The 25,543-nt window shown below is 43.6% G+C and overlaps 1 protein-coding gene across 3 annotated transcripts in view; it reads left to right on the forward strand.

Moving 5' to 3' along the window:
* The window catches only part of FIP1L1 (factor interacting with PAPOLA and CPSF1), a gene marked incomplete in the record, with an annotated part of 1,650,449 nt that overhangs the window by 1,220,658 nt on the left and 404,248 nt on the right, over nucleotides 1–25,543 (forward strand). For all 3 annotated transcript variants that reach the window (XM_044061425.1, XM_044061426.1, XM_044061427.1), the window contains 1 exon segment: nucleotides 3,618–3,673. In XM_044061425.1, the coding sequence (XP_043917360.1) occupies nucleotides 3,618–3,673 (56 nt within the window).

Below are 25,543 nucleotides of genomic sequence, written 5' to 3' on the forward strand. Positions count from 1 at the left end.
ATTCATTTCACTAGTTGACTTAGTTTTTGGTGCATTCCAAGGAGGTACAATATTTGTCAGCATGGGAGGATATGGTCAGCAGTCCATGTTTATTTGCCAAAGATGGCCTACACGTCTTCTCTAGGCTTTCAGATATTGTCTAAAACATTGTCCTTCCCTGTAGTGTCTTTTTATTTTTAGGCAGCACCAGTCTAACAAATCTTCCAACATAGCAAAACCAACCCAAGGGAATCTAAAAGTCTTTACTGCTCAGTGCCAAAAGCCTAACAAGAAAGTCCACTCTTTCCAAGCTGCCATAACCCTGGAGAATGTGGACATCTATGCAGTTACTGAGACATGGTTTAAAGCCACAGAGAGCACCACTGCAGTGCAGGGTTACAAGGCCTTCCACACATTTGGACCAGCTACTGCACAGGCAGGAATCAAAGGTGGAGATATCGCAGTCTATATTGACAACAAGCTTGCCTCAGAACCTGTAACAACATGATGTGCTTGAGCTTCTCCCATGTCCAGCTTTCCAGAGGGAACGTCCCATGTCATATCCTTGCAATCTATAGATAACTCTCTACGTTTACTGGAGGCTCTCATCATTTAACCGAATACAGTATTCATGGGCAACTTCAACTATCCTGCTATAAAGTGGGATACTTGCACAACCCCAAACTTACAAGCCCAGAGATTCCTGGACTTTGTAAACACAAATACCCTAGACCAGATAGTCCTTACACCCACTAGGGGAGAAAACGTACTCAACCTGCTACACACGAAAATGGGAGAATGCTGTTACCCCAACAGTGCAGTATCCTCTCTGATAAGGTCAGACCACAAAGCTGCCTCCTTTGTAATAAAAATAAGTTTTCTGACCCTGGCTAACACCATAACACTTAGACTATTCTAAGCTAAATGTCCTGCCGTTAAGTGATAACCTGTCAAAATATACCCCCCCCCCAACCCCTGAGACATCAGCTGCCTATGCGGAATTGTTCACTGAAGCTCTCTACAGTCACGTCAGTAAATGTGCCCACCAACAAAAAACCCAGAACTAACATGAAAAGCAAACCATCCTGGTGGAATCCAAACACAGACTGGTTGTACAAAAGGAAAAATGTAACCAAAATTTAGGAAGTGCTAGGCCCAGCATGATAAAAATTCTCTCATCAGTCTAAACAAATGACTAAGAGAGCAACTTTGTCTACTAAAGCCAGATTTCTGGTAAAGAGAGCCTCCCAAGCAGAGGATAACCACAAGGTTTTCTTTAGCTATGTCCAAAACTTAAAAGGCAGCACACAGCAGTGTGCAGAACTGTTTGTAAATTGAGCCACCTACACAGAGCCAGAAGATGTAGCAAATCTACTGCAGGCAAATTTATCTCAAGTTTTATCCACCTCTCTCCTGCCCCCCCCCCCCCGAATTGAAATAACATCAAACATAGCCCCCCCCCCCAGAAATGAAATAACATCAAACATAGCCCCCCCAACTATCACTGGGAAGCAGGTCCCAAATTCACTGTCGAAGGCCAAAAGCATTGCATCGATTGGCCTCGCTAATGTTCCAGGATGCCTCCTAAATAACCTGAAACATGACATATTGAGACCACTGGATTCACTGTTTAACCATAGCTTCCAGACAGGCTTTGTGCTATGTAAATGGAGAACTGCAGCTGTCATCCCCTACATAGTGGCTGGCCAGCAGTAGACCCTGGGAACTACAGATCCATAAGTCTGACTAGTCTTGTATGCAAGGCTATGGAAAGAAGAATCATGGAAATGAATAATAAGGACATAGAAAACCTTCAAACACTCGACCCAATCCAGTTTGGTTTTGCCAGGTAGATCATGCCTACTCAGCCTGATGGACTTCTTTGAGAAGGTCACCAAGGCAATGGATCAGGACATAACTGTGCATACTATGTACTTGGACCTGACTAAGGCATTTGATGCAATACCCCACATGGGCATTGTGAACAAATTCATGGATTTAAGGCATAAACCCCTGTGTTATGTGCTGGATACCTGGATAGAGGAAACCAACTCCACAAAGAATCTGGTGATGAATGGAGTCTGTCAGGGATATGCGCTGAGTCCATTCCTTTTTGCCATCTTACTTCTCTGAAGTCAAGGAGCTCTGACTGACCAAATTTGCAGATTGCAAATTAGGTGCAGTCATGGAATCCCCCAAGGCCAGTAACATCCTGCAGGAAGGGCTAAAACAGACAAATGATTGCTACTAAAGCCATAGATTAAAACTTAGTGCCAGGAAATGCATAACACTATCCTTTGTGAAGTCGGCCACCTTAGGAAATTAGCTCATTGATAACGCACCTCTAAGAGCAGAATCATTTATCTGGGATTTGGGTATGTATGTAGCTGGTAACCTGGCTTTTGACCAACATTTGTCCTAAGGTAGTAGGAAATCCTTCTGTGTCACTTAATTTATAAGCAAATTCATGACATCTTGATCCTCATCTTTCCACGGCATTTGACCCTCATCAGGCCCATCGTTGAGTACAGCATATACCCTTCAGTATGTATCTGACCAGGCACATGCTACAACTGGAGCATCTACAGAGGTCCCTCAAAAAGAATGCAGGGTGTAAACAGCACATCCTTTCCAGATTGCCTCAGAGCCCTGTCTCTATACCTATTTTCGTACAGATTGTTGAAAGGTGATCTTTGCCTGGCATACAAGGCATCCTTGGATCCCAATCTGTTGTACCTTTTTCATATCAAAAAGAATAGCACCAGAATTGCTCAGAGTAGGGATGTGAGATTTAAACTTTGCTTGCAATATAAATAGGACTTGTTTGAGGGAGAAAGGTATTTGACTCAATTTACCTTCTCTGGAACAGGTTTCTTGTACGTGTGAAGCATTCCTTACCCCTATTCCGAGAAACCTGGACCAGTGGATAGGAAATCAGAAATAAACCCCAGATCTAGTACCCATTTCTCTAATGGACATAGGTAACCTGTAAATATTGTCCTAGCTTACATATACCCCATAAAATAATCTCTAAAGGCTCATAAACTTGCAGGATGGTTGTGGGAAGCCTGGCTAGACTAGCACCGTCAGGCATATAAACTTGCAGGATACATTTGGGATGCTTTGCTAGGCTTATAAAGACCCCACTGGTCATTAGCTTAGTACACACGTATAAATCTAAGAGGAGTCAGAGATAGCCCTCCTTTCCTCTATTGTTGGGCAGTCTTTCTTAATTACTTTGCATTTGTTTCACTGCAAATTGGGAAGGAAGGAGTGTACTGGTATCGCAGATGGAAGTAGTGCGAGTGCAAAGAATTATTTTTGCTTCTTGAGGTATTTAATGATGAATATGAGACAAACTGATGGGCACAGAGAATGAGTGCATTTGCGTATGTCATGCACGCACATGTATTCCTGAGTGAGAGGTCTTTAGGCAGGGGAAAAACGTACAAAACCTTGATTGGTGGAAATGGTAATGTAGCCTAAGGACCCTTCAAGGAGGGCCCTTTTTCATGGTTAACTGGTTCATTAACAAATTATTTCCATTATGCATAGGCATTCAGGAAGATGTTAAGGAAAAAATGCATTATTCCTGAGTTGCAAGGCTCTTCTTGACTTTGTTTTCCTTTCTGACATAGTGGCCATCCTCCTACCTACGAGAATCGCACAGTCCCTCCATATCATTATGGTGGTGGTAAGTATAATAAAACTATATATATGGTAAAGTGAGTATCTTTTTCGTAGTTCTCTGTCCCATATTTGTAAATAAGTGAAAACTCCTTTTCAGCGTTGTCTTTAGGCTGTGAAAACAAAAGAAGGTTGAGATTACTTGTTCATAATTTTACACATCTAAGACAATGGATAAAACTCATTCTGAATTGTTGAGAATATTTTTTTAAGGTCTTTGAATTATTTACTCAACATAATTGTACATGCTGCCTAATTACTATGACAAGACAGTAGCAGTCAAGTGTTCATGTCATTGAACTAGTGAGTAGAGAGGCAGAAATGCATTATAGAAGGGCAAGCCCCACTCATACCACCTTACTGTTATATTTTCACTTGACGTCCAAATTGTCTTGTAGGTGGATATTTTGCTTCATTGCAAAGAAAAGTAGTTTCACTATCCAGTGAAGTATTCTGCCCTACATCACCTAAAATGGTTAGAACTTCCCCATCATTTAACCTATACCCAACTCATCTCTGCCTATAGAATTTGGGTATACCAACCTGAAAAAAATCCCTGCTCTACAACACATGCTTCTCCCATACCCCACAGCTAGACAACTCCGATCTTCTCATAAAAACCTCCTAAATGTCTCTAAAAGCAGCAGCAAAGCCAGAGACCACCCCTCTATTCTGACTATTTCCAAGATCTGGAATACTGTTCCACAACATATTGTTGACACTTCCAGCCTACCCCAATTTAAAAAAACTACTAAAAGAATACCTAATGAACAACTGGATCTGCTTCTATGTCTGCCCCGGCTAATTCTGCCAAAGCCATTACTCTTTCTCCACACCTTGGCCAGCAATACACCTTCTCCTATTTCCCCTCTCTATCTGCACCCTTCTTAGTTCTCCCCTGTATAATTCCCCTCATCCCTGCTAACCTTGCTCCACGTCTAATGTACCTTTTCAACTTCTAACATTATATCATAGGCTGCTCTCTATTATATGCATGTAAATCTACCCCTCTGAACACAATACCTGGTATTTAACCAAAATTCTGTACTAAATGGTTATGCATGTTTCACCTTGCTTGTATGATTGTGAACCTGTTGTAACTTTGGAACTTTGACATTGTAGTCTGTGTCAGAGCAATGGTGCTCTTCTCCCTGGGCCTCCACTGAAAATGGGCTTGCACCCAGTCAGAACATCCCAGTAAACAAATGTAAAGTAAATAAAATTAAATAAATGTTGACATCAGAGTTGTAATCTAGTAAGAATGTGTGGGAGTCCCAAGCTTGGATGGTCACACCCCCTGTGGGAAAAAAGCTTTGAACTTGTGACTGTTTTTTCTTGGTCTGCTGTCTGTCTGACCAATTTTGATTGGTCAGATGTGAGTTTATAGTGTCTGCACATATTTCATTTAGTGGAATTATTGCTCTCTTTTTGAACGTGCATCATCACTTGGACCACACACAAGATGAGTGATTCCATCTGTTTTCAGATCACTTAGTAAACATGATTTAGTCATACCCATTTGTTCTGGTACCAGAAAGTCTTAGTTTTGGGGGGGGGGGGGGTCCATAAGAGGAATAGACATTTCTTATGCCCTCTCATACAGCTCATGTAATTTTGAGTTTTCATGATCAGGGCAAACATACATGTACTGCCTTCTATACCCCTAGTCTGTGTACAGCATCAATATGTTGGTAATTTGAGGAGCTTCTGCTTCAAATATCCCAAAACCCAATTTAGAAGGTGCTGTGCAGGGGGATCACCATTGAGATTTCTTCTTCTGGTATCCCCAACTTTGGTACATATTTGAACATCTTGAGTGTCTGCTGGTTGAAGAGCATGTGTCCTTCCAGCCATTAACTATATACTCCCAGTGAAGCAATTTTTAAAAAGGGACATCTCACATGAGGCCAAGGAATTCAGTGCCTCCTCCTTGGAACTTGAAATTTGTTAATGGAAAGTTGACCTTGTTATTTTTGATCCTCCATGCTTCATGTAAAACTCTGCTTCTGATAGTCATTACTCCAGCTAGGAGGTGCTCAGATTTGCAAGTCTTTATGTGCAGAACACCTTGTATAGAGTTCCTGCTAGACACAGGGACTCTGCTGAAAGTGGTTCCAGAAGTGGTAGTTAAGTCATTCAGCTTTTTTCCTAAATCCACAGAAAATAAGCAAAAACATGTTGTAGTTTCTTGGATGTGCCACAGACAACCAAGAATTTTAGGGTAGACAAATCATTTCTGACAGAATGATCAGTAATTTGTAATGTCTTTCCATATCACTGTTGCAGCGTTCATCAACTCTGGGATTTCCTGCCAAGGATAGCCCAATGTCCAGCCTGTATACCAAAGCCTTTATTACCTAGGGTGCTTTGTATGTCAGACGCAGGCTCCCCATGCAAACTTAAGGCATAAAGTTGACGTATGTACGCTTCTACCACAGAACTTCATTACTGCCAGTCTGAATGCCTTTCACTTCGCTGGTTATACCAAACTGAAGTCTTTCAGATAAGTATCCTATTGGGGTTCTTTTATTTTTTTTCTTTCATTATTCAGCGGGTTACATGTCTACCAAGAAATGGAAGTGTCAGTGTGAGATGCACATTTGCCCAAAAGGATCTCCACACTAAGTGCCTTTTTTGCTTAGGAGCATCTCACAACTACACTCGGTGTTCCATCTGTCAGGCTTTTGTACCAAATACTTTGTGTAGCCAGCTTTCTTCACTTTCTATTTACCTTGAGAACCAGCGTCTCAAGTTTTTCACCCAAGGTACCATGAGAGAATCTGCTTGCCCCGAGGTACAGCAGCTGCTCAAAAGGGAGGCCTAGAGGTCTAGGTCTTAGATGTGAAGTTGTTAAATCTCGCCATTTATTCTCACTGATGGGTTCATAGCCGATCCTCGGCTCTGACATGGCCTATAGCAAAGCTCAAGGTTTGCCAGTAGCTTGAGACCAAGCCCCTTATCCCATGATGCACTGCTGGAATTATCCCAGATCTAGTTTGCTGTGGCACAGATCTAGGTGTTCCAGATAGCTCGGACCATTATTAATTGATAGATTCTTCTATTTGCAAGTTTTAAAACTTTTTTTCTTCACTTCTTCATAGGATAGTGTATATATATATATATATATATATATATATATATATATATATATATATATATATATATATATATATATATATATATATATATATATATATATATATATATATATATATATATATATATATATATATATATATATATATATATATATATATATATATGTATATATATATATATATATATGTATCTATGGTTCCCTATCAGAAGCCTGAAACGCTATAAGCCTGAAAATCAAAATCCTGAAAACTCAAAATCCTGAAAGCCCAAAATCCTGAAACTCAAAATCCTGAAAACACAAAATGGACATACTGATGTCATTGTGGCTTTGCTATTGTTAGCCCTGTGGTGTTGGGTCATGCGTTGGGTTCAGGTAAGTGTGCGGTTGGTTTTATGTTAGGGTTAGGGGCGGTTTAAGTGAGTTAGGGTTAGGGCGCGGGTCAGGTGAGTGTGCGATAGTGACGGACCTTAGGGTTAGGGTCAGGGTTATTTGGTAGATATTAGTGTCTTTATAGTGACATCTTAGCATTATTTGTGTTTTCAGGATTTTGAGTTTCAGGATTTTGGGCTTTCAGGATTTTGAATTTTCAGTCTATAGTTTTCAGGATTTTGATTTTCAGGCTTATAGTGTTTCAGGCTTCTGATAGGGAACCATATATATATATATATATACCACATATATATATATATATATATATATATATATATATATATATATATATATATATATATAATCTATAGAGTTTTAGACTTAGTTTTAGATTAGTGTCCTGTGTTGGCTTCTGTTTTTCTGTAGTGTTGGGCCTAAGAGTTGGCCTTGTATTTAACCTTAGGTGTATTTTGGTAGATAATTCTAAGTGTGTTGTTTAATTCTTTAAAATTGTTTAATCTGTTATAGAAATGTCTGATGAGGAAAGAGAAGCCTCATCCAAAATCTGACTTCAAGAAAAGTCCGGATTGTAAACAAAAAATGTCGGTCACTGAAGGGGCATGTTCAATGTGTTTATTGTCTGGGGGCTAAACACCTCCAAGACTCTTGCAGTATATGTCACTCCTTCTCCTCCAGGGTACTTTTGGAGAGAAGGAGAAAATTAGTAGACAGGGGTTTACTTCAGCACCCTTTCTCCAAAGCGCTGGGTGACCAGGATGGTGCTAGTAGATCCTCAAAATCTTCCAAATCCTCAGGTGACACGAAAGCATCCAAAAAGACTAAAAAAAAAATGAAGGTTGTAGGGTCATCGGTTCCACTGTCCTCGGAGCCAAGTGTCCCTTCTGTTCAGAGCCAGCTCACAAGTTTGGAGCCAGTCTTTGAGATTCCCTCATCTCCTCTGCTCCAGTCAGCACCTTTGGTGCACTCCTCGAAGTCTTCTGTCAGCCTCTCAGATATAGATATGGACTGGCTAGAGCAGAAGCTTCCACAGGCACCAAGCCTTGCTAAATTGTTGTCTGCTCTGACGCCTTCATCGGAGCTGAAGACCATTAACCTGGACTCTTATTACTCCTCTTCTGAGCCATACTGGACTTTTGGAGCCGAAGGAGCCCGACCTGATAGTTGCCGAACCTGTAGAGCCAAGACCTGCACCGGTATTATCGGTTCCATCTAGTTGGACGTCCTCTGTGCCAACCGGGGACTCTAGGAGTCGACACTCTCCAGTTGGGTCTGGGGAGGATAGTCGTACCGATTTGTCGGTGTCGACCGTTCCTCTCGGGGCTTCGGCTCAGATGAGCTCGGCTCCTACCTCGGGCTTGAAGCCAATGGCCTCGGTGCTGGAGGATCGGACGGTCCCTTCGGAGTCATCTACCACTTCTCGTCAGAGCCATGGTGCATTCGATGCCATGAGGAGAGTCCTGTCTCCAAAGACATCAGCATCAGGTCTGGCTTCCTCCTCCCCTCCAGTGCCTGTGTCCGCTCCTGCTTCTACCGGTCCACCCAAGCGTACAGACCCTGAGCCTCAAGTAACCCCACAGGGCACCCCCTGCTCTTCTGAGATCTCCCCAGATCCCCCCACTGAGGAGGTACCCAGGAAGTGACTGTGCAAGAGGAGGCATTTGGACTCTCCACAGGAGTCTTTGACATTTGACAGTGACTTGGATGAGTCAGAAGGGTCCCCTCAATCCCCCTCTGAGGATATCTCCTTTGCGGAGATATTGGAGATCCTTAATCAGAGGGGCGGTTGGCAGTCCAAAAGCCCTACTGAAAACGAGTCAGTGCTCTTGTAGGCTTTCGGGTCTCAACCTTCTACTTCTTGGGTGTCTCCGCCTTACGATGAGCTCATGGAGCTGATCTCTTGTAAGGCATGGGAGTCTCTGGAGGCCATGGAACCTGTCCCTCGGAAGCCAAATAAGTTCATCTCTGCCCCCTTGGACAAAGCCTTTTTGACTAAGGGAGTGCCTGTTGATGCCATGGTCTTGGCTGCAGCCACCAAAAAGGAAACATCTGAGACGTTCTCATCTATCCATCCTCCTAACAGAGATTCTGGGATCATAGATAGATATGGGAAGCGTATGTTTAGTTCAGTGACTTTTTCCCTTTGATCACTGAACTATTTAACCCATTTTACAAGACTACAAAGAGATCTCCTGAAAGAGCTAGGAGATGCTCTCCAGGGTACGGTAGCTGCAGTGGTTGCCGACGAAGTTAACATCCAGCTCGCTACCCTAAACTCGATTGTGAACTCGTCCATGCGCCTCATATCTTATGCAGCTGATGGTTCGAGTAGAGCCGCTAGTTCAGGCATTGCTCTGCGTAGACAAGCCTGGATGTGTCTCTGTTCCTTTGCGGAGCCTTTCAAGTCTTCCTTTATCAACACCCCATTTGATGGCTCATCCCTGTTTGTGCCCAAGGTAAAGGAAACTCTAACCAGGTGTGAGCAGGAAGGAAAGACTCTATCTGCTGTCGGAGTCTGTTTTTCTACCCCTACTCGGCCCTATCCCAAGGGCCCTAAGGGCAGAAAGATGTGGTTCCGAAAAGCCCAGGGAGCCTTTCAGGACACAACGTGGCAAAACCCCCTCTAGAGGCAGAGGAGGGGGGGTTATAATGGAAGACACCACCTGCACGGCAGTAGGGGTCCGCAACAGCAGGGTGACCGAGGCCAGTTCTCTGGTCAGCCCTACCAGCGCTCCTGAAAGGAGACCCCGGCTGTCTGGCTCTGGAGGCAGTCGGGGGGTCGCTTATCTTTGTACCCAGAAGCCTGGCTAAGCATAACATCCGATAACTGGGTACAAAGCATCATTTCCAGAGGGTATTTCATACCGTTCTCTTCCCCTCCCACTCCTGTCAACAGAATCCCAGGTGTTCCACACAGTCTCAGGGAACAAGCAACTGTAGAGGTTCGCAAGTTGCTAGAAAAGAGTCATCCAGCCAGTCCCAGCAGACCAAACAGGATTCGGAACTTACTCAAGATTCTTTTTGGTTCCAAAGAAAACAGGATTGGAGACCTATCTTGGACCTCAGCAGACTCAATTTGTAAAAAAAAGAGAAGTTCTGAATGGTCACGCTTCAGGCCATTCTTCCCTTTTTACCGAAAGGAGATTGGATGTGCTCCATTGATCTCAAGGACGCGTACTACCACATAAAGATGGACAGACACTCCAGAGATCACCTGCATTTCCGGCTGGGAGCCAATCACTACCAGTTTCGAGCCCTGCCCTTTGGTCTCGCTACAGTCCCCAGAGTGTTCAAATGCATGGCAGTGGTCACTGCTCACCTGTGGCATCTAGGATTCTAGACGATTGGCTCCTTCCCACCACTACCAAGCATCAATTGATTCAGGCAACAGAATCTCCTCTGACACTCTGCAACCACTTAGGCATTACAGTCAACTTAGAAAAGTCTGCCTTGTCGCCATCGCAGCATACCGTCTTTATAGGAGCAGAGTTAGATACCTCAACCACCACTCTACATCTTCCAGTCTAAAAGGTCTCACTTCTTTGCCAACACGTCAGCTCATTGGTGTCTAAGAACAGAGCTACAGCCACAGAGTTCTTGAATGTGTACTAGGTTTGATGGCGGCAGCAATTCTAGCCGTTCCACTCGCAAGGATGCATATGCGAATTCTTCAGTGGCTTCTGTTCGCTCAATGGTCTTACCAGAAATTGCCAATGAATCGTATGGTTCTCATCACAAACTCTTGCAAGAGTGACCTTCTGTGGTGGTTGATGTCTCTTCATGTCACAATAGGACAACCCTTTGTGCCCCCCCCCCCCAGTAGCCACTGTGACCACAGACGCTTCCCTGATAGGGTGGGGCATTTTCAGGGAAAGACTGCCCAAGGCACATGGACGGATCGAGTCACATCTGCATATCAGTGTTCTGCAGCTGAGAGCAGTACGTTGCATTCCTTTAGGGACAATTGCAATTCAGACAGACAACATGTCAGTGGTCTGGTACTTGAACAAACAGGGCGGAACCAAGTCTTACCCCCTTTGTCGAGAAACCCTCAGAGTATGGCAATGGGCTGTGTCATCACAGCATTTTCTGTTAGCAACGCACATCTCGGGAAAATCCAACGTGATAGCTGACAAGCTGAGCAGGGCAATCTTGTTGCCTCATGAGTGGTCTCTCAACCAACATGTTGCGGACATGATTTTCCACAAATGGGGCCAGCCTTGCTGCGACCTCTTTGCCAGTCACATCAATACCAAATGCAGAAGCTACTTTACCCTAATACCACCTCTGGGACATCCCCCGGGAGACGCACTCGTACAAGATTGGCCTCCAGGTCTTCTGTATGCATTCCCTCCAATTCCATTGATACCCAGGTTTTTACAGAAAGCAAAGTCACTGGGAAGCACTGTTATCCTTATAGCCCCCCATTGGCCTCGACTGATTTGGTTCCCTTTTCTTCACCATCATCTGCTGGATGATCCATGGATCCTGGACCCAGTTCCAGACCTTCTGACACACCCGTCAGGGGACCTCCATCCTTCACTGCAGTCTCTAAAGCTGACTGCTTGGCTGATCCACTTCCCCAAATAGCCAGGCTTCATTCACTCTCAGATGACACAAGACAAATTTATTGTCTTCTCATTAGCCATCCACCAGAAAACTATATCGCAGTAAGTGGAAAAGTTTCTCCATTTAGGCCAGCATACAAAAAATTGACCCTTTCCAAGCTTCTCTATCGTCCATTTTAGAGTTTTTGACAATGATTTTTAAGGAAGGAGCAGCAGCTGCCACAGTTCGGGTTCAGTTAGCCGCCTTATCCAATTTCCACCTTGGATTGGATGGGTTAAATATTATGGCCCATAAGTTATCTAAGGTTTTTCTCAAAGGTGTTTTTCACATGATGCCTCCTGTCAAAACCCCTTTTTCTCCTTGGAATTTTAATTTTATGCCGTCTCAAATAATCCCGCCCCCCCCCCCTTTCGAACCAGCATCATCTTGTGATCTCAGATTTTGTCCTGGAAAACTATTTTTCTAGTGGCCATTACTTGTGCCCGCAGAGTGTCAGAACTTCAAGCATTATCTATCAGACCTCTTTATATGATTTTCCAAGCTGATAGAGCATCTCTCAGAACAAACCCCTCCTTTTTGCCTAAAGTCTGTTCTGATTCTAATATCAGTCAGGTCATTGAGTTGCCAGTCCTTTTTTCCCAACAATTTAGAATACAAGCTGCACAAACTTGACGTGCACAGACAGCTCAGATTTTATCTTGATAGAACTAAGGATATTAGGAAATCAGATCAACTTTTTGTATCCTTTTCGGAGGCCAGAAAAGGTAAACCAGTGGCTAAAACAACCCTTTCAAAATGGTTATTGTATTGTATCTCATTTGTTCATGCAACTGCTAACATACCTTTGCCACACAAAGCAAAGGCTCATTCAACCAGGGCCGTTTCTACGTCTTCTGCTTTTCAAGCCAAATTGCCCCTTGATAACATTTGTGCTGCAGCCACTTGGTCAAAGCCTCATACTTTTATCACTCATTACAAAGTGGATAAGGCTTCCAGGGACAGGTCTTCTTTTGCTTCTACAGTCCTGAAAAATGTACTCCCGTGAGCCACCCAGGATTGCTGGTGCTAGGGCCGCTACCCATCAGTGAGAATAAACAGTGAGATTTAACAACTTCACATAAAGAAGTTATGTACTCACCATAACGTTCCATGTGAGTTGTTTATCTCGCCTTTATTTTCATGTCCCTCCATCCATCCCCCTCCTGGCTGACTGTTGACCTAGAGGCTAGTATCATCCTGGTTGTTCAGTACTTCTTCCTTCTTGGGGACTGCACCCCTTACAGGGTTATATATACACGCAGCAAACAAGATCTGAGTTAATTCCAGCAGTGCGTCATGGGATAAGGGGCTTGGTCTCGAGCTACTGGTAAACTTTGAGCTTTGCTAACTTCCGTGTCGGAGCCGATGATCGGCTCCGAACTCATCAGTGAGAATAAAGGCGAGATAAACAACTCACATGGAACGTTATGGTGAGTACATAACTTCTTTTTTCTCCTCCTTAGAATCTTAATTTTTGTCCTTTAAATGCTGGCTCAGGCTTCTTTGCATCATTATACCTGGAAGACTGTTTTATTGGTTGCTTTTAACCTCTGTCAGACGAGGGTATCTGAAGTACAGACCTTGATGTGGTGGATCCTCCTTTTTATGGTTTTTCATAGAGACAGGATGCATGTCCGTATAAATCCTCCTTTTATGCTCATGGTAATTAATAAGTCGTCTTTTAATCAATCAATCCAGCTTCCTTGTTTTTTTAATTTCTCTGCAATCTGCATAGACAACTCTGCTGTTATCTAGAAAAACAAAGGCCGTTCATAAATCTGATCAGCCATTTGCTCCTTTTCATATCATGACATTGGGTTTAACAATTTGTAAGCAAAATATATTCTCCTGAATTTACAGGGCTGCTTCTTTGTTATATTTTTCTTGATAAGCAGTTGCCCTCTTCTGTGAGGGCTCATTTCACCAGAACAATGGCTTCCTTGGGAGCTTTCTTCGAAGGTTTGGACACCAGATCCATCCTTGAAGCTGCTGCTTGGTCTTTGGTTCACACTGTCACAAAACTTTGCAAATTGGATGTAGTTTCCAGGGCCACAGCAGGTTTCACCAAGGCTATCCTGAATGAGTTTGTGGAAGCCTTCTCCTTGACTTCTTCCTCCTTGCCTTCACTGTAGCTTTTGCACTCTTCCCAGAGGTGGTGAATACTGCAACAGTGATATTGAAGGACATAGTGTAGTTGGGTAAAATCTTGCATAAGAGTAGATGTCCTTCCTTTCACTGTTATAGTATTTACTCTGTCCTGCACCCTTTCCTCCTCTTTTTGCATGGGTTGTATTTTTCTACTGGCCAAAGAGGTTCCTCTCCTTCCTTTGCTTTTTCTGGATGTACATGTCCTCTTTTCTACTGGGGGCTCTGGTTCTCCTGGGGCAATTCATTTCTGAGTTAAGAGGGGTACGTATGTCAATTTTATGCCCTACACTTTCTCAGGAGACATAAACCTAACATATGACACACCCCACATAATAAAATTGTTGTTGTACTTGCCAGGTGTTGGGCTGTCCTTGGCAGAAGATCCCAGAGGTAATTAATACTGCAACAGTAAAAAGGACATCTACTGTTATGGTAAGATTTTACACAATTGTACTTTCTTCTTACAAAGCAAAGAAGACTGATTTCTAAGCAAACCTTATCCATGTGATTTGTAGGTTGTGTCAGTACTTTATGATCATCATGGTAAAACATTTTAATGTCTGATAACTTTGTGCCACACCTGCCTTTAATGGACTGTTTCAGTGCAGACTTTCCCTTGTATGTCTATTCACATTTTTCCTAGGCACCACAAAGCTGTCATCCTTTCTAGAAGCGGTGTAATTTTTCCAGTGGTGGTTTTGTGGGATCTTTGTGCTTTGTCACAAGTCTGTGGCCAGTTTATATACTGCTTTTGTTATTCTCCCAACATTATGATTGGCATGTATCATTAATAGCAAACATTGCACAGGTTTGTGAGTGTATTTGCACTAACCATAGATGTTTGACTAGGATATATGTGCTGTATAAGCTCCATTTCTCTCTCTTTCAACTGTCGGTGTTGTATTTTGGGAAGAGAACTCATTCCTCTTCTATAAAGTGCCCTTCCACCACATACACGTGTATCTTTGCATTCCCCTTAGTAACATTCCAGGTTACTTAGTGGGCTTGATAAGCATATTTTATGGTGAATTTTCTAGTCACAAATAGGAGGACTGAAAAACAAAATAAAAATGGAATTAGTGCCTCTCCACTAAATACCATGCATTGTGTTGACATTTGTGGTGTGGAAGAACTTTGCCATGCATGGGAATGTCCAAAAGCTCTTGATATCAGCCTGGGTGGTTGAAGGCCTACAATTCCCATATGTTATGATTCATACTACAGTCGAGATTTTATTTGAACATTTATTATTGTGATGTGTTTTCTAACAGAACTGTACTTTTATTGGGCTAGGCTGCAAGTCTTAAAATCTGTTTTCTACCATACTTAAGTGTAAGTGGTCTTAACAATTTAGTTTCTAAAGGCTTCTTTTGATATAAACCATTCTTTTACTTGCCCTTAACAGTATAAAGTACAGTGAACACTTGGAGAGAAATACCAGACTGATCAGGAGGAGGAGGATTAAGAGTACTAAGAAAAATTGGCTAACAGGGTAGTGAAATGGAGCAATGTTGTACACTATATCAAAACAGCAGCCTTGTTAATTCAGTGTGAAAATTAAAAGGATGGAAAGCCCTTTAGCTAATCATTTTATATCTGTGCACAATGGGCAAATGGGGGGATTTGTTTTCAGCGTATTAGCACGACCAAAAGTATATACTGACAACTTCAAAAGGGAATTAAATAAACTTGAATATAGAATGATAAGTAATTATTGTACATTTTGGATAGTAATATGACTTTGAAAAAATTAGTAGGATGGAATTTGAGTATAAATTGTGATTAAAATTAATTCAAATCGCTAGGTTAATGGAATATTAACAATAAGTTAGATGAAATAAAAAAATGTTTATTTTTTTCATGAGTGCACAAGTTTGGAAAGTTTATAGTAATTTTTATATAAATGAATTTGTGCACATATGGATTGCTTATTTATATTACATATAATCCAAGTAATACTCATCGACCAAAAACAAAATCAAAAGAATCCAGTCACAGGCAGCAATAATACGTCCTTCCTTGTTGTTAAAAGATGTAACAATTCACAAGGCTCTTCGGGTACTATCCATAAAACGTCTTTTATTAAAACATTAAACAGACATAAATGAATCAAGCGCTTTCATCCACACAAAGTGGACTTCATCAGAATCAATTATCTAATTAATTTCACTATATTTATACACATTTTGGCGTCAAGGCGTACTGAATTCTTAGAGAACAACACATAATATAATACATAAAATAAAAAAATGTAAAAAATATATGCATATTGAGTTAAAATATCATATAAAATTCCAATACTTTTTCTTCCTATGTGTAATAAGGTGACAATATCTATTTTATTGTTTAACACCTCTTTAAATAACATTTATGTAACACATTTTTATATTTTTATATAAGGCGCCTAAGGACACAGTTGATTCACATCTTTTGCAATGCTTCTTACTATAAATACAATATATAATAGTTCTTGTAGAATCAATTACCCAGTGTATTAATATGTCTAATAAATAGTTTAAAAACTTTTGTTTAAAAGTGTAATAATTTATGAATAAATTATAATATTTAGTTTAAAAATGCATAATATAACAAAGATTTGAATGAATAAATATATATTTTAATAATTCATTAATAAAAAAGGTTTTAAAGAAATGCCATCATTTAAACCCGGGGGAGTTGTGGCATCTGTCAAAATCTGCCATTTTGCTTCTTTTTCAGCTAAATGTATCCCTAAATTACCTCCCTTTATATTATTAATAACGGTCTCAATGATGCCAAATCTAAATTGATGTCTGTTGTCAAAGGATGATATGTGCCTGTACAATGCATTTGTTCTATCTTTCTTCTTAATATCATATAGGTGCTCATATATTCTCTTCTTGAACCTACGTTCAGTTTTTCCTATATAATAACCAGGACATAATACGCACTTAGCTAAATATACTACATTCTGTGTGTTACAATTACCTCTCCCAAATTTTATTCTTGTTTTGTTAATATTCTCCAAGGTTATGTGATCCACTTCCATTATACAATGACAGTATTTGCAATTTCCACATTTATATGTCCCACTATGCTTTGTAGGTATAACATACATCTTTGCTGTTTTTTTCCAAAATAGACTTTAAATTCAAACCCATCTTTAGCACAAATATAGGGGCTTCACCCACAGTTTTCCTAACTTCAGGTTCCAGGGAAAAGATGTTCCAATATTTTTTCATTATGTTTTTTATGTGAGTTGTTTGCGATGTATACTCTAAAATACATGCATTCCTATATTCACAATTAACATCCTTTTCTATGCCCTGCCTAAGTGGTTTACCTAGGACTGGGAAATATTTGTTCCCCCATTCTTTAATAACTAATGTCTTAACTTCATTAATAAGTTGGATTGGATACCCTCTATTATTATAATGTCCTGGTTATTATATAGGAAAAACTGAACGTAGGTTCAAGAAGAGACTATATGAGCACCTATATGATATTAAGAAGAAAGATAGAACAAATGCATTGTACAGGCACATATCATCCTTTGACAACAGACATCAATTTAGATTTGCCATCATTGAGACAGTTATTAATAATATAAAGGGAGATAATTTAGGGATACATTTAGCTGAAAAAGAAGCAAAATGGCAGATTTTGACAGATGCCACAACTCCCCCGGGTTTAAATGATGGCATTTCTTTAAAACCTTTTTTATTAATGAATTATTAAAATATATATTTATTCATTCAAATCTTTGTTATATTATGCATTTTTAAACTAAATATTATAATTTATTCATAAATTATTACACTTTTAAACAAAAGTTTTTAAACTATTTATTAGACATACTAATACACTGGGTAATTGATTCTACAAGAACTATTATATATTGTATTTACAGTAAGAAGCATTGCAAAATATGTGAATCAACTGTGTCCTTAGGCACCTTATATAAAAATATAAAAATGTGTTACGTAAATGTTATTTAAAGAGGTGTTAAACAATAAAATAGATATTGTCACCTTATTACACATAGGAAGAAAAAGTATTGGAATTTTATATGATATTTTAACTCAATATGCATATATTTTTTACATTTTTTTATTTTATGTATTATATATGTGTTGTTCTCTTTAAGAATTCAGTAAGCCTTGGCGCCAAAATGTGTATAAATATAGTGAAATTAATTAGATAATTGATTCTGATGAAGTCCACTTTGTGTGGATGAAAGCGCTTGATCCATTTATGTGTGTTTAATGTTTTAATAAAAGACGTTTTATGGATACTACCCGAAGAGCCTTGTGAATTGTTACATCTTTTAACAACAAGGAAGGACTATTATTGCTGCCTGTGACTGGATTCTTTTGATTTTGTTTTTATTTATATTACATGGTTTGCTTGTATGGCATTTAATGGATGTACAATGTTCTTGATATCAAAAAATATTTCCCTTTTAGTTGTATATATGTATGCACTGTGTGATTGCACTTTAAGAGAATCAGTTATCAAAGACTATGAATTATTTAATTTAATTGATTAACTGTTTTGATAATTGATTGTATTTTTGGTATGTAAGGAGGTGAGTTTTTGGTAGTAAATTGTTCCATTGAAGGCAAATGGCCGAGGTACCAGAATGTGCAATAAAAAGTTAAAAGTTAACATCATCTCTGTTAATATCTTTTCCTCATGGTTATGCTGTTGATGTTGTTTCTTGAGAAGTGAGTCTTTTGGTGGTTGGAAGGTGCTTTTGTATTTTTTGTCAACATTAAAAGGAGACAGATGTCCAAAAAGATAGGGATAGTGATGGCGCACACAATTTAACTGTTGCTCCCTGGTTGAAAACTTCTGATCTGAAGTAGGAGATTCATTTGTCTGCAACCTGTGGGTTATGGATCTGACATCGGATCCGAACCGGCATGGTTTACCAGCTATGTATCCAAGCTCTCAGCTCCTCCCCTCACCCATAATGCCCTGCTCTCCCTACATGACCTCAGATCTTGTTTGCCGTGCTGGTGACCAGATTTGTGTTCCTAAGCTCTTCAGCTAAGTGCTCTTTTTTCAAGTATTTAGAGTGTTAAAAATTGTATTTTTGTGTGAAAGTTGTGTGAAAGTTTAGGTTTCCCTATTACTTAATTATACTTTCTAGTGTTTTAAATTTAATTTTACTTTCCCTCCCCTCGCTGGTAGCGTAGTGTGTGTTTGGGCCTGTAGTGTGCTTTAGTTACTTTGCTTTTACCCTTAGTTTAAGTAACTTTTTTGTACTTTGGGATGTCTGAACAACCCAAAGCTGTGTTCTCTAAGTGCTCCGAGTGTGGCCATAAGCTTTCCCCGGCTGATGGCCACACTCGGTGCGTTAGATGCCTTGGGGTTGAACACCTCACTTCTGGATGTTCCATTTGTGCAGGGTTCAACCCCAGGGCATTGAAGGAGCGGAGGTCCAAGCTTGTCTTGGCGGGTCTTTTGCCACCGGACTCGGCTCTGGCCTCCGCTCCTTCGGGGGTAACCGTTTCTACGGTTGTCTCCTCTCCGGCTCCCCCTCCTCCTCCTGGGACTCAACCTCCCTGTAGTGGTTTGGAGGAGAGGGAAGCTAGAAAGAAGGACCGGAGGGAGAAGCACCATAAGCGGTGGGCCGAGACCTCTGTTTCGGCCCCGCCAGCCAAGCGGGCTTCTCCTCCGGCCTCCTTGTCTGCTGGTTCTCCCCCTCCTCGGCTCCGGTCACCTGTGTGTTTTCACGGGACCTGAGGAGGAGGAGACCCGATCTCCGTCGAGGCTATCCAGGAGGCACTCTAGGCCTACCTCGGTAGCCTCGTCGAGATCGGCCTATAGCCTGTCAGACGCTGATCTGGACCGGATGATGAGAAGGTTCATCCAGGCCCAGATGCAGATGGGAGTGCTCTTGCCTCCCCTCTGGGGAGCTCGACCCCTTTCTTTAAGCCAATTGCTCCTTCTCCGACCCGCTACCCGGGTTCGGAGAAGTTGGAGCCGAGCAGCTTCGGAGCCGGGGGTGGGTCGGCGCCGATAGTACTTGGTACATCGGATCCGACCCTGCCCTCGAGTGCTTCGGATCCGACCTCTCGGAGCCTGGATCCGAGCTTCGGATCCGGGGGGATCAGTGCTCCTTCGGCGCCGTCTGTGTCGGAGCACACTGTCCCTTCGGATCCGAGCACTTCGGCGCCGGCTCCAATCCACTCCTCGGATCCGAGGGGGAGCCGATTGTCGGATCCTTTGGTCGACGTCGGCTCCCCTTCGGCTTTTGATGTAGTGGAGAGGGCCCTGTTGAGGGTCTCCGGACCCCCGGCACTTGCTTCGGCTCCGTCCCATGCTCCATCTGTATTGGGTCAGGCTTCCACCATCCGGCCCTTGGGACAGCCCGCTCCTTTGCCCCAAGCTGTTCCCCTGGAACAGGTCACTGTTTGCGAGGAGTCCTCTGACAGCCCCCCGGAGGATATTCCCCGCAAACATACGTGCAAAAGGAGGCACATTGACTCCCCCGAGTCTCTCACAGAAGACACGGACTTGGAGGAAGGGGAAGGCTCCCCAAGATCACCCCCCGAGGATGTCTCATTTGGAGACATCATGGAAATGCTCCGCATAAGGGGGGGGGGTAGTCTGCCCCCAAGTCTTCCTCGGACGAGTCCGTGTTCTTGGAGGCATTTGAAGCGGGCCCGTCTACCTCTTGGGTGTCCCCTCCTGCCGACCCCTGGTGGACCTCATTACCACCAGGGCGTGGAAGGAACCGGACACCGTGGAGCCAATCCCAAAAAGGCCCGACCGTATCCTCAGTCCCCCGGCTGACCGTGCCCATTGGAGTAAGGGGCCTCCGGTAGATGCCATGTTGACGGCGGCGGCCACCAAGAGGGAACTTGCTCAGGAGAGTCCCTCAGTCCATCCCCCGAGCAAGGAGTCTCGGATGATGGACCGCTTGGGGAAGCGGATGTTTAGTTCAGCGACCTTCTCTGTGAGGGCACTGAACTACCTGGCACATGTGATTAGGATGCAGCGCGATCTTATAAAAGAATACGCTGCATCCCCCCCAGAGTCCATGTCTGAGGAGGACAAAGTGCTGCACTCCACCCGCTTGGCCACTCTCAGGTCCGTCACTAATACCTCTATGCGGTTACTGTCCCATGCTACGGAAGGTGCCGCTAGAGCCGCAGGGGCAGGCCTAGTTACTAGACGTCAGGCCTGGCTCCGTCATTGCGATTTCTCGGAGCCCTTCAAGGCGTCATTTGCGAACACCCCTTTCGATGGTTCTGCCCTCTTTGGCAAAACTGTTCGCGACACTTTGACCCAGAGCGAGAAGGACGGGAAGACGCTGTCTGCCGTCGGAATCCGCTTCTCTGCACCCCAGAGGCCCTATTCTAGGAACCAAAAGGGTCAGAAGAAGATGTGGTTCCGGAAGTCGCAGCAATCCCAGCCTGCTCCGGACAACCAGTCCTTCCGTGGCAGAGGAGGACAGGGAGGACGCCGCCCTAGGGGCAATGGGGCTCCCAGGAACTTTGGGTCCAGAGAACCCTTTTCTGAACGGCCCGCGCAGCAGCCCTGAGGGGTTGCCCGGCTGCTCCACTCTGGAGGCAGTCAGGGGCGTTGAGCACCTAGCGGCATGGGAGTCCATAACATCAGACCGCTGGGTTCTCCAGATCATATCCAGAGGATACCGTATCCCCTTTCTTTACTTGCCAAAATTGAAGTCCCTCCCCGACGTTCCACCCGGTCAGTGGGAGGCCGCTTTGGCAGAAATTGGCCATCTGCTAAAGAAAAGAGTCATCCAGCCCGTCCCCCCAGACCAGATCGGATTAGGGTTCTACTCCAGGTTCTTTTTAGTGCCAAAAAAGATGGGGGATCCAAGACCAATTTTAGACCTTTCTCTCTTGAACCTGGCAGTTCCCAAGGAGAAATTCCGAATGGTTACATTGCAGTCTATTCTCCCCCTTCTGGGAGAAAACCACTGGATGTGCTCCATATACCTCAAGGATGCGTACTACCACATTCTAATGGACAGGCGCTCCAGGAGGTTTCTCCGCTTCCGGCTGGGAGCCAGTCACTACCAATTCCGGGTCCTTCCCTTTGGTCTCACCACAGCCCCCAGGGTGTTCACCAAAGTATTAGCAGTGGTAGCGGCCCACCTGAGGCTTCAGGGGGTGCAGGTCTTTCCTTACCTGGACGACTGGCTTCTCACCGCCCCAACAAGGCATCTACTTCTCTTGGCGCGAGACTCCTTTCTCCATCTTGCTCCACGCCTGGGCATCACGATAAACACAAAAAAATCCAACCTAGCACCCACTCAGATCATAGATTTTATAGGTGCCAGGTTAGACACGAGGAGATTGAGAGCCTTCCTCACAGCGGACAGAGTGCAAAGCCTACAGCTCCAGGTGCGGGCCATTCTCCACTCAAACTCAGTTCTGGCGGAGTTGGTCCTGAGGGCCCTAGGGTCCATGGCAGCAGCTATTGCGCTTCTTCCTCTCGCCAGGTTCAATATGTATGTCCTTCAATGGACACTCATGGTTCAGTGGTCGTATCTTGCTCTTCCTATGCATCATCCTGTTGCGATCAGCAAAGCGTGCAGGCGGTCCCTCCTGTGGTGGCTACACTCTCCAGATCTCCACGGAGGCCACCCCTTTTGTGCCTCTCCCCCTCTCGCCACGGTGACCACGGACGCCTCCCGCCTCGGGTGGGGGGGGGCATTTTGCAGGCCGGACGGTCCAAGGCACGTGGGACGATTCAGAGACCTTGCTGCATATCAATGTTCTAGAGATGAGAGCAGTGCTCTTAGCGTTGCTAGCACTTCAGGCCTTTCTTCCCTTGGGAACAATTGCGATTCAATCGGACAACATGTCTGTTGTCTGGTATATCAACAAACAGGGAGGAACCAGGTCTTACCCCCTTTGTCGAGAAGCCATGAGAGTGTGGGAATGGGCAGTTTCCACCAACCGATTTCTCATAGCAACGCATATTCCGGGTCGGTCCAACATCCTGGCAGACAAACTCAGTCGCACCATCCTCACCCCCTACGTGTGGTCTCTCAATACTCAGGTAGCGGAACGCATCTTCGCACAGTGGGGAACTCCTTGTTGCGATCTTTTTGCGTCTCCCTCAAACACCAAATGCGACAGTTTTTTCGCCCTGATACCTCCTCCCGGAGGTTCCCCAAGAGACGCTCTGGTGCATGCTTGGCCACCCAGTCTTCTTTATGCTTATTCCCCCCTTGCCTCTGATGCTCCAAGTTCTTCAGAAAGCCTCTCGGTTGGGGTGCAGAATGATCCTCATTGCTCCTTTTTGGCCTCGACAGATCTGGTTCCCCTTCCTAAGGTCTCACTCAGTGAATCCTCCTTGGATTCTAGATCCCATTCCGGATCTGATTTCTCATCCATCCCACTTACCTCCTCCGAACCTGGACAACCTCAAGCTGACCGCTTGGCTGCTCCAGTTCCACTCCTGATCAGGACTCCCGGTATTTCGTCCCCTGTTAAGGCCATCCTGGTGGCAGCTCATAAGCCATCCACTAGGAAAGTCTACCGTAGCAAATGGAAACGGTTCTCTTTGTGGGTGGAACGGCAAGGCCTGAACCCCTTCACAGTTCCTCTCCCTTTGGTGCTTGACTTCTTAACCACTCTTTTTAATGATGGTGCCAGCAGTTCCACGGTCAAAGTACAACTTGCAGCAATTTCTCATTATCACATTGGTCATGACTCCAGTCCACTGATGTCTGCCAAATTGTGTAAGATTTTCCTTAAAGGTACTTTTCTTCTCAGGCCCCCTATAAAGCAAGCGGTTCCTCCTTGGGACCTTTCCTTAGTTCTTCAGGCCTTGACCGCCTTCGAACCGGCTACGGTAGATCTGAAATTATTATCTTTCAAGACCGCCTTCTTAGTAGCCATTACCTCGGCCAAGAGAGTCTCAGAGCTTCAAGCATTATCAGCTAAACCTCCGTACTTGGTCTTTCATCCGGACCGTGTTTTCCTCAGGACCAACCCGTCCTTTCTTCCTAAGGTAGCTTCTGAAGCAAACATTAATCAATCCATTAACCTCCCTGTTTTCTTCCCTAAATTTCAAAACAAGGGTGAGTACAAGCTTCACACCTTAGATGTTCACAGGCAACTTAGATTTTATCTAAACAGGACTGCTGGTCATAGGCAATCCGAAGAGTTGTTCATTTCCTTTGCTAAATTTAATTTGGGCAAGCCAATTTCCAAAGTCTCATTATCTCGCTGGATTTCACAATGTATCTTACTATTTTATCAAGCTTCAGGAAGGCCCGCACCGGAGGGTGTACATGCCCATTCAACCCGGTCAGTCTCTACTTCGGCAGCCTTTAAGGCTAGGATTCCTCTAGATGATATTTGTGCAGCAGCCACGTGGGCTTCATCTCATACCTTTATTTCCCACTACAAGTTGGATCTTGCATCTAGGGGTAGAGCATCCTTTGGCTCTGCGGTGCTCCGGAATATCCTTCCATGATGGCCGCCCAAGATTCAGGTAGCTGGGGACTCTGTCCCACAGGTTGCAGACAAATGAATCTCCTACTTCAGATTTAGAAGTTATGTACTCACCATAACGTTCCATCTGAGTAGGTGTATTCGTCTGCAACCATCCCGCCCTCCTATCCCCCTGGCCTTTCAGTTTCCTGCATATGTTGTGTTACCCTCTTCAGGGTGTTTATGCTGTTGGCAAACTCGATCTGAGGTCATGTAGGGAGAGCAGGGCATTATGGGTGAGGGGAGGAGCTGAGAGCTTGGATCCATAGCTGGTAAACCATGCCGGTTCGGATCCGATGTCGGATCCATAACCCACAGGTTGCAGACAAATGAATACACCTACTCAGATGGAACGTTATGGTGAGTACATAACTTCTAATTTGTTTTTTTAGTAAGCTTTCTGTGACCTAATCAGTGACCTCCAAATGTGATATATTTCACTGATCACTGTCTGAGGGTCTTTATGATGAGCCCTAGTTTCCTCTGTCGTCTCCAAAGTCCACAGGGGAAGAAAAGCCGTTTAAATGATAAGGATATGTGTGACAGGATTACATCTTGCATGCATTCTTTCCTAGGTGAACAAGTCCTACTCCACTGTTGCTGCAGTCATGGTCTTGATTACCTCAGTGGCCTGCTTGTTAGACTAGTTCTTAGACTGTGCCATAGGTTCAAGAACCATAACCAAAGATTGATGGGTTTTATACCTTGGCAGAGCTGGCCTGTTTTAAAGCCATCAGGTCCTTCACTGAAAGAGCTATATTCAGGGATTGCACAATCTCAACACAGTTCGAGTAGAACCAGGTTCTACTCCACAAGGGGGCCTTAAGTGTTTTAACTAACAATGGAAATTCTTGATGGGTCAAGGATTGAGGGCATTCTTTCTGCGTCTCTCTTATTTTAGCCTGTTTGAAAGCAGCGAATGCGCTTGTACTTCATCCCTAGCCTGGCCTTAGCAGAAATTGTTTCAACAACCACGCTAGCTGTCTTAGCAAAATATCCTAATGGTTTTGGTTCATGAACCCAGAAGGTACAAGTATCTCTCCTTTTAGCAAACAAATGTGTCAGCATCAGAAAGAACCTCTCGCAAGTTATTTCTGCAAAGACGGAATCTGTGGATCAGATACCTGCCCTGTAGGCCTATCCCTTTTTTCAGTGGGAGGAGGTTTGC

This window comes from Protopterus annectens, chromosome 2.part0 (genome assembly GCF_019279795.1).
Source record: "Protopterus annectens isolate FY-2018-M chromosome 2.part0, PAN1.0, whole genome shotgun sequence".
Taxonomy (NCBI): Eukaryota; Metazoa; Chordata; order Ceratodontiformes; family Protopteridae; genus Protopterus; species Protopterus annectens.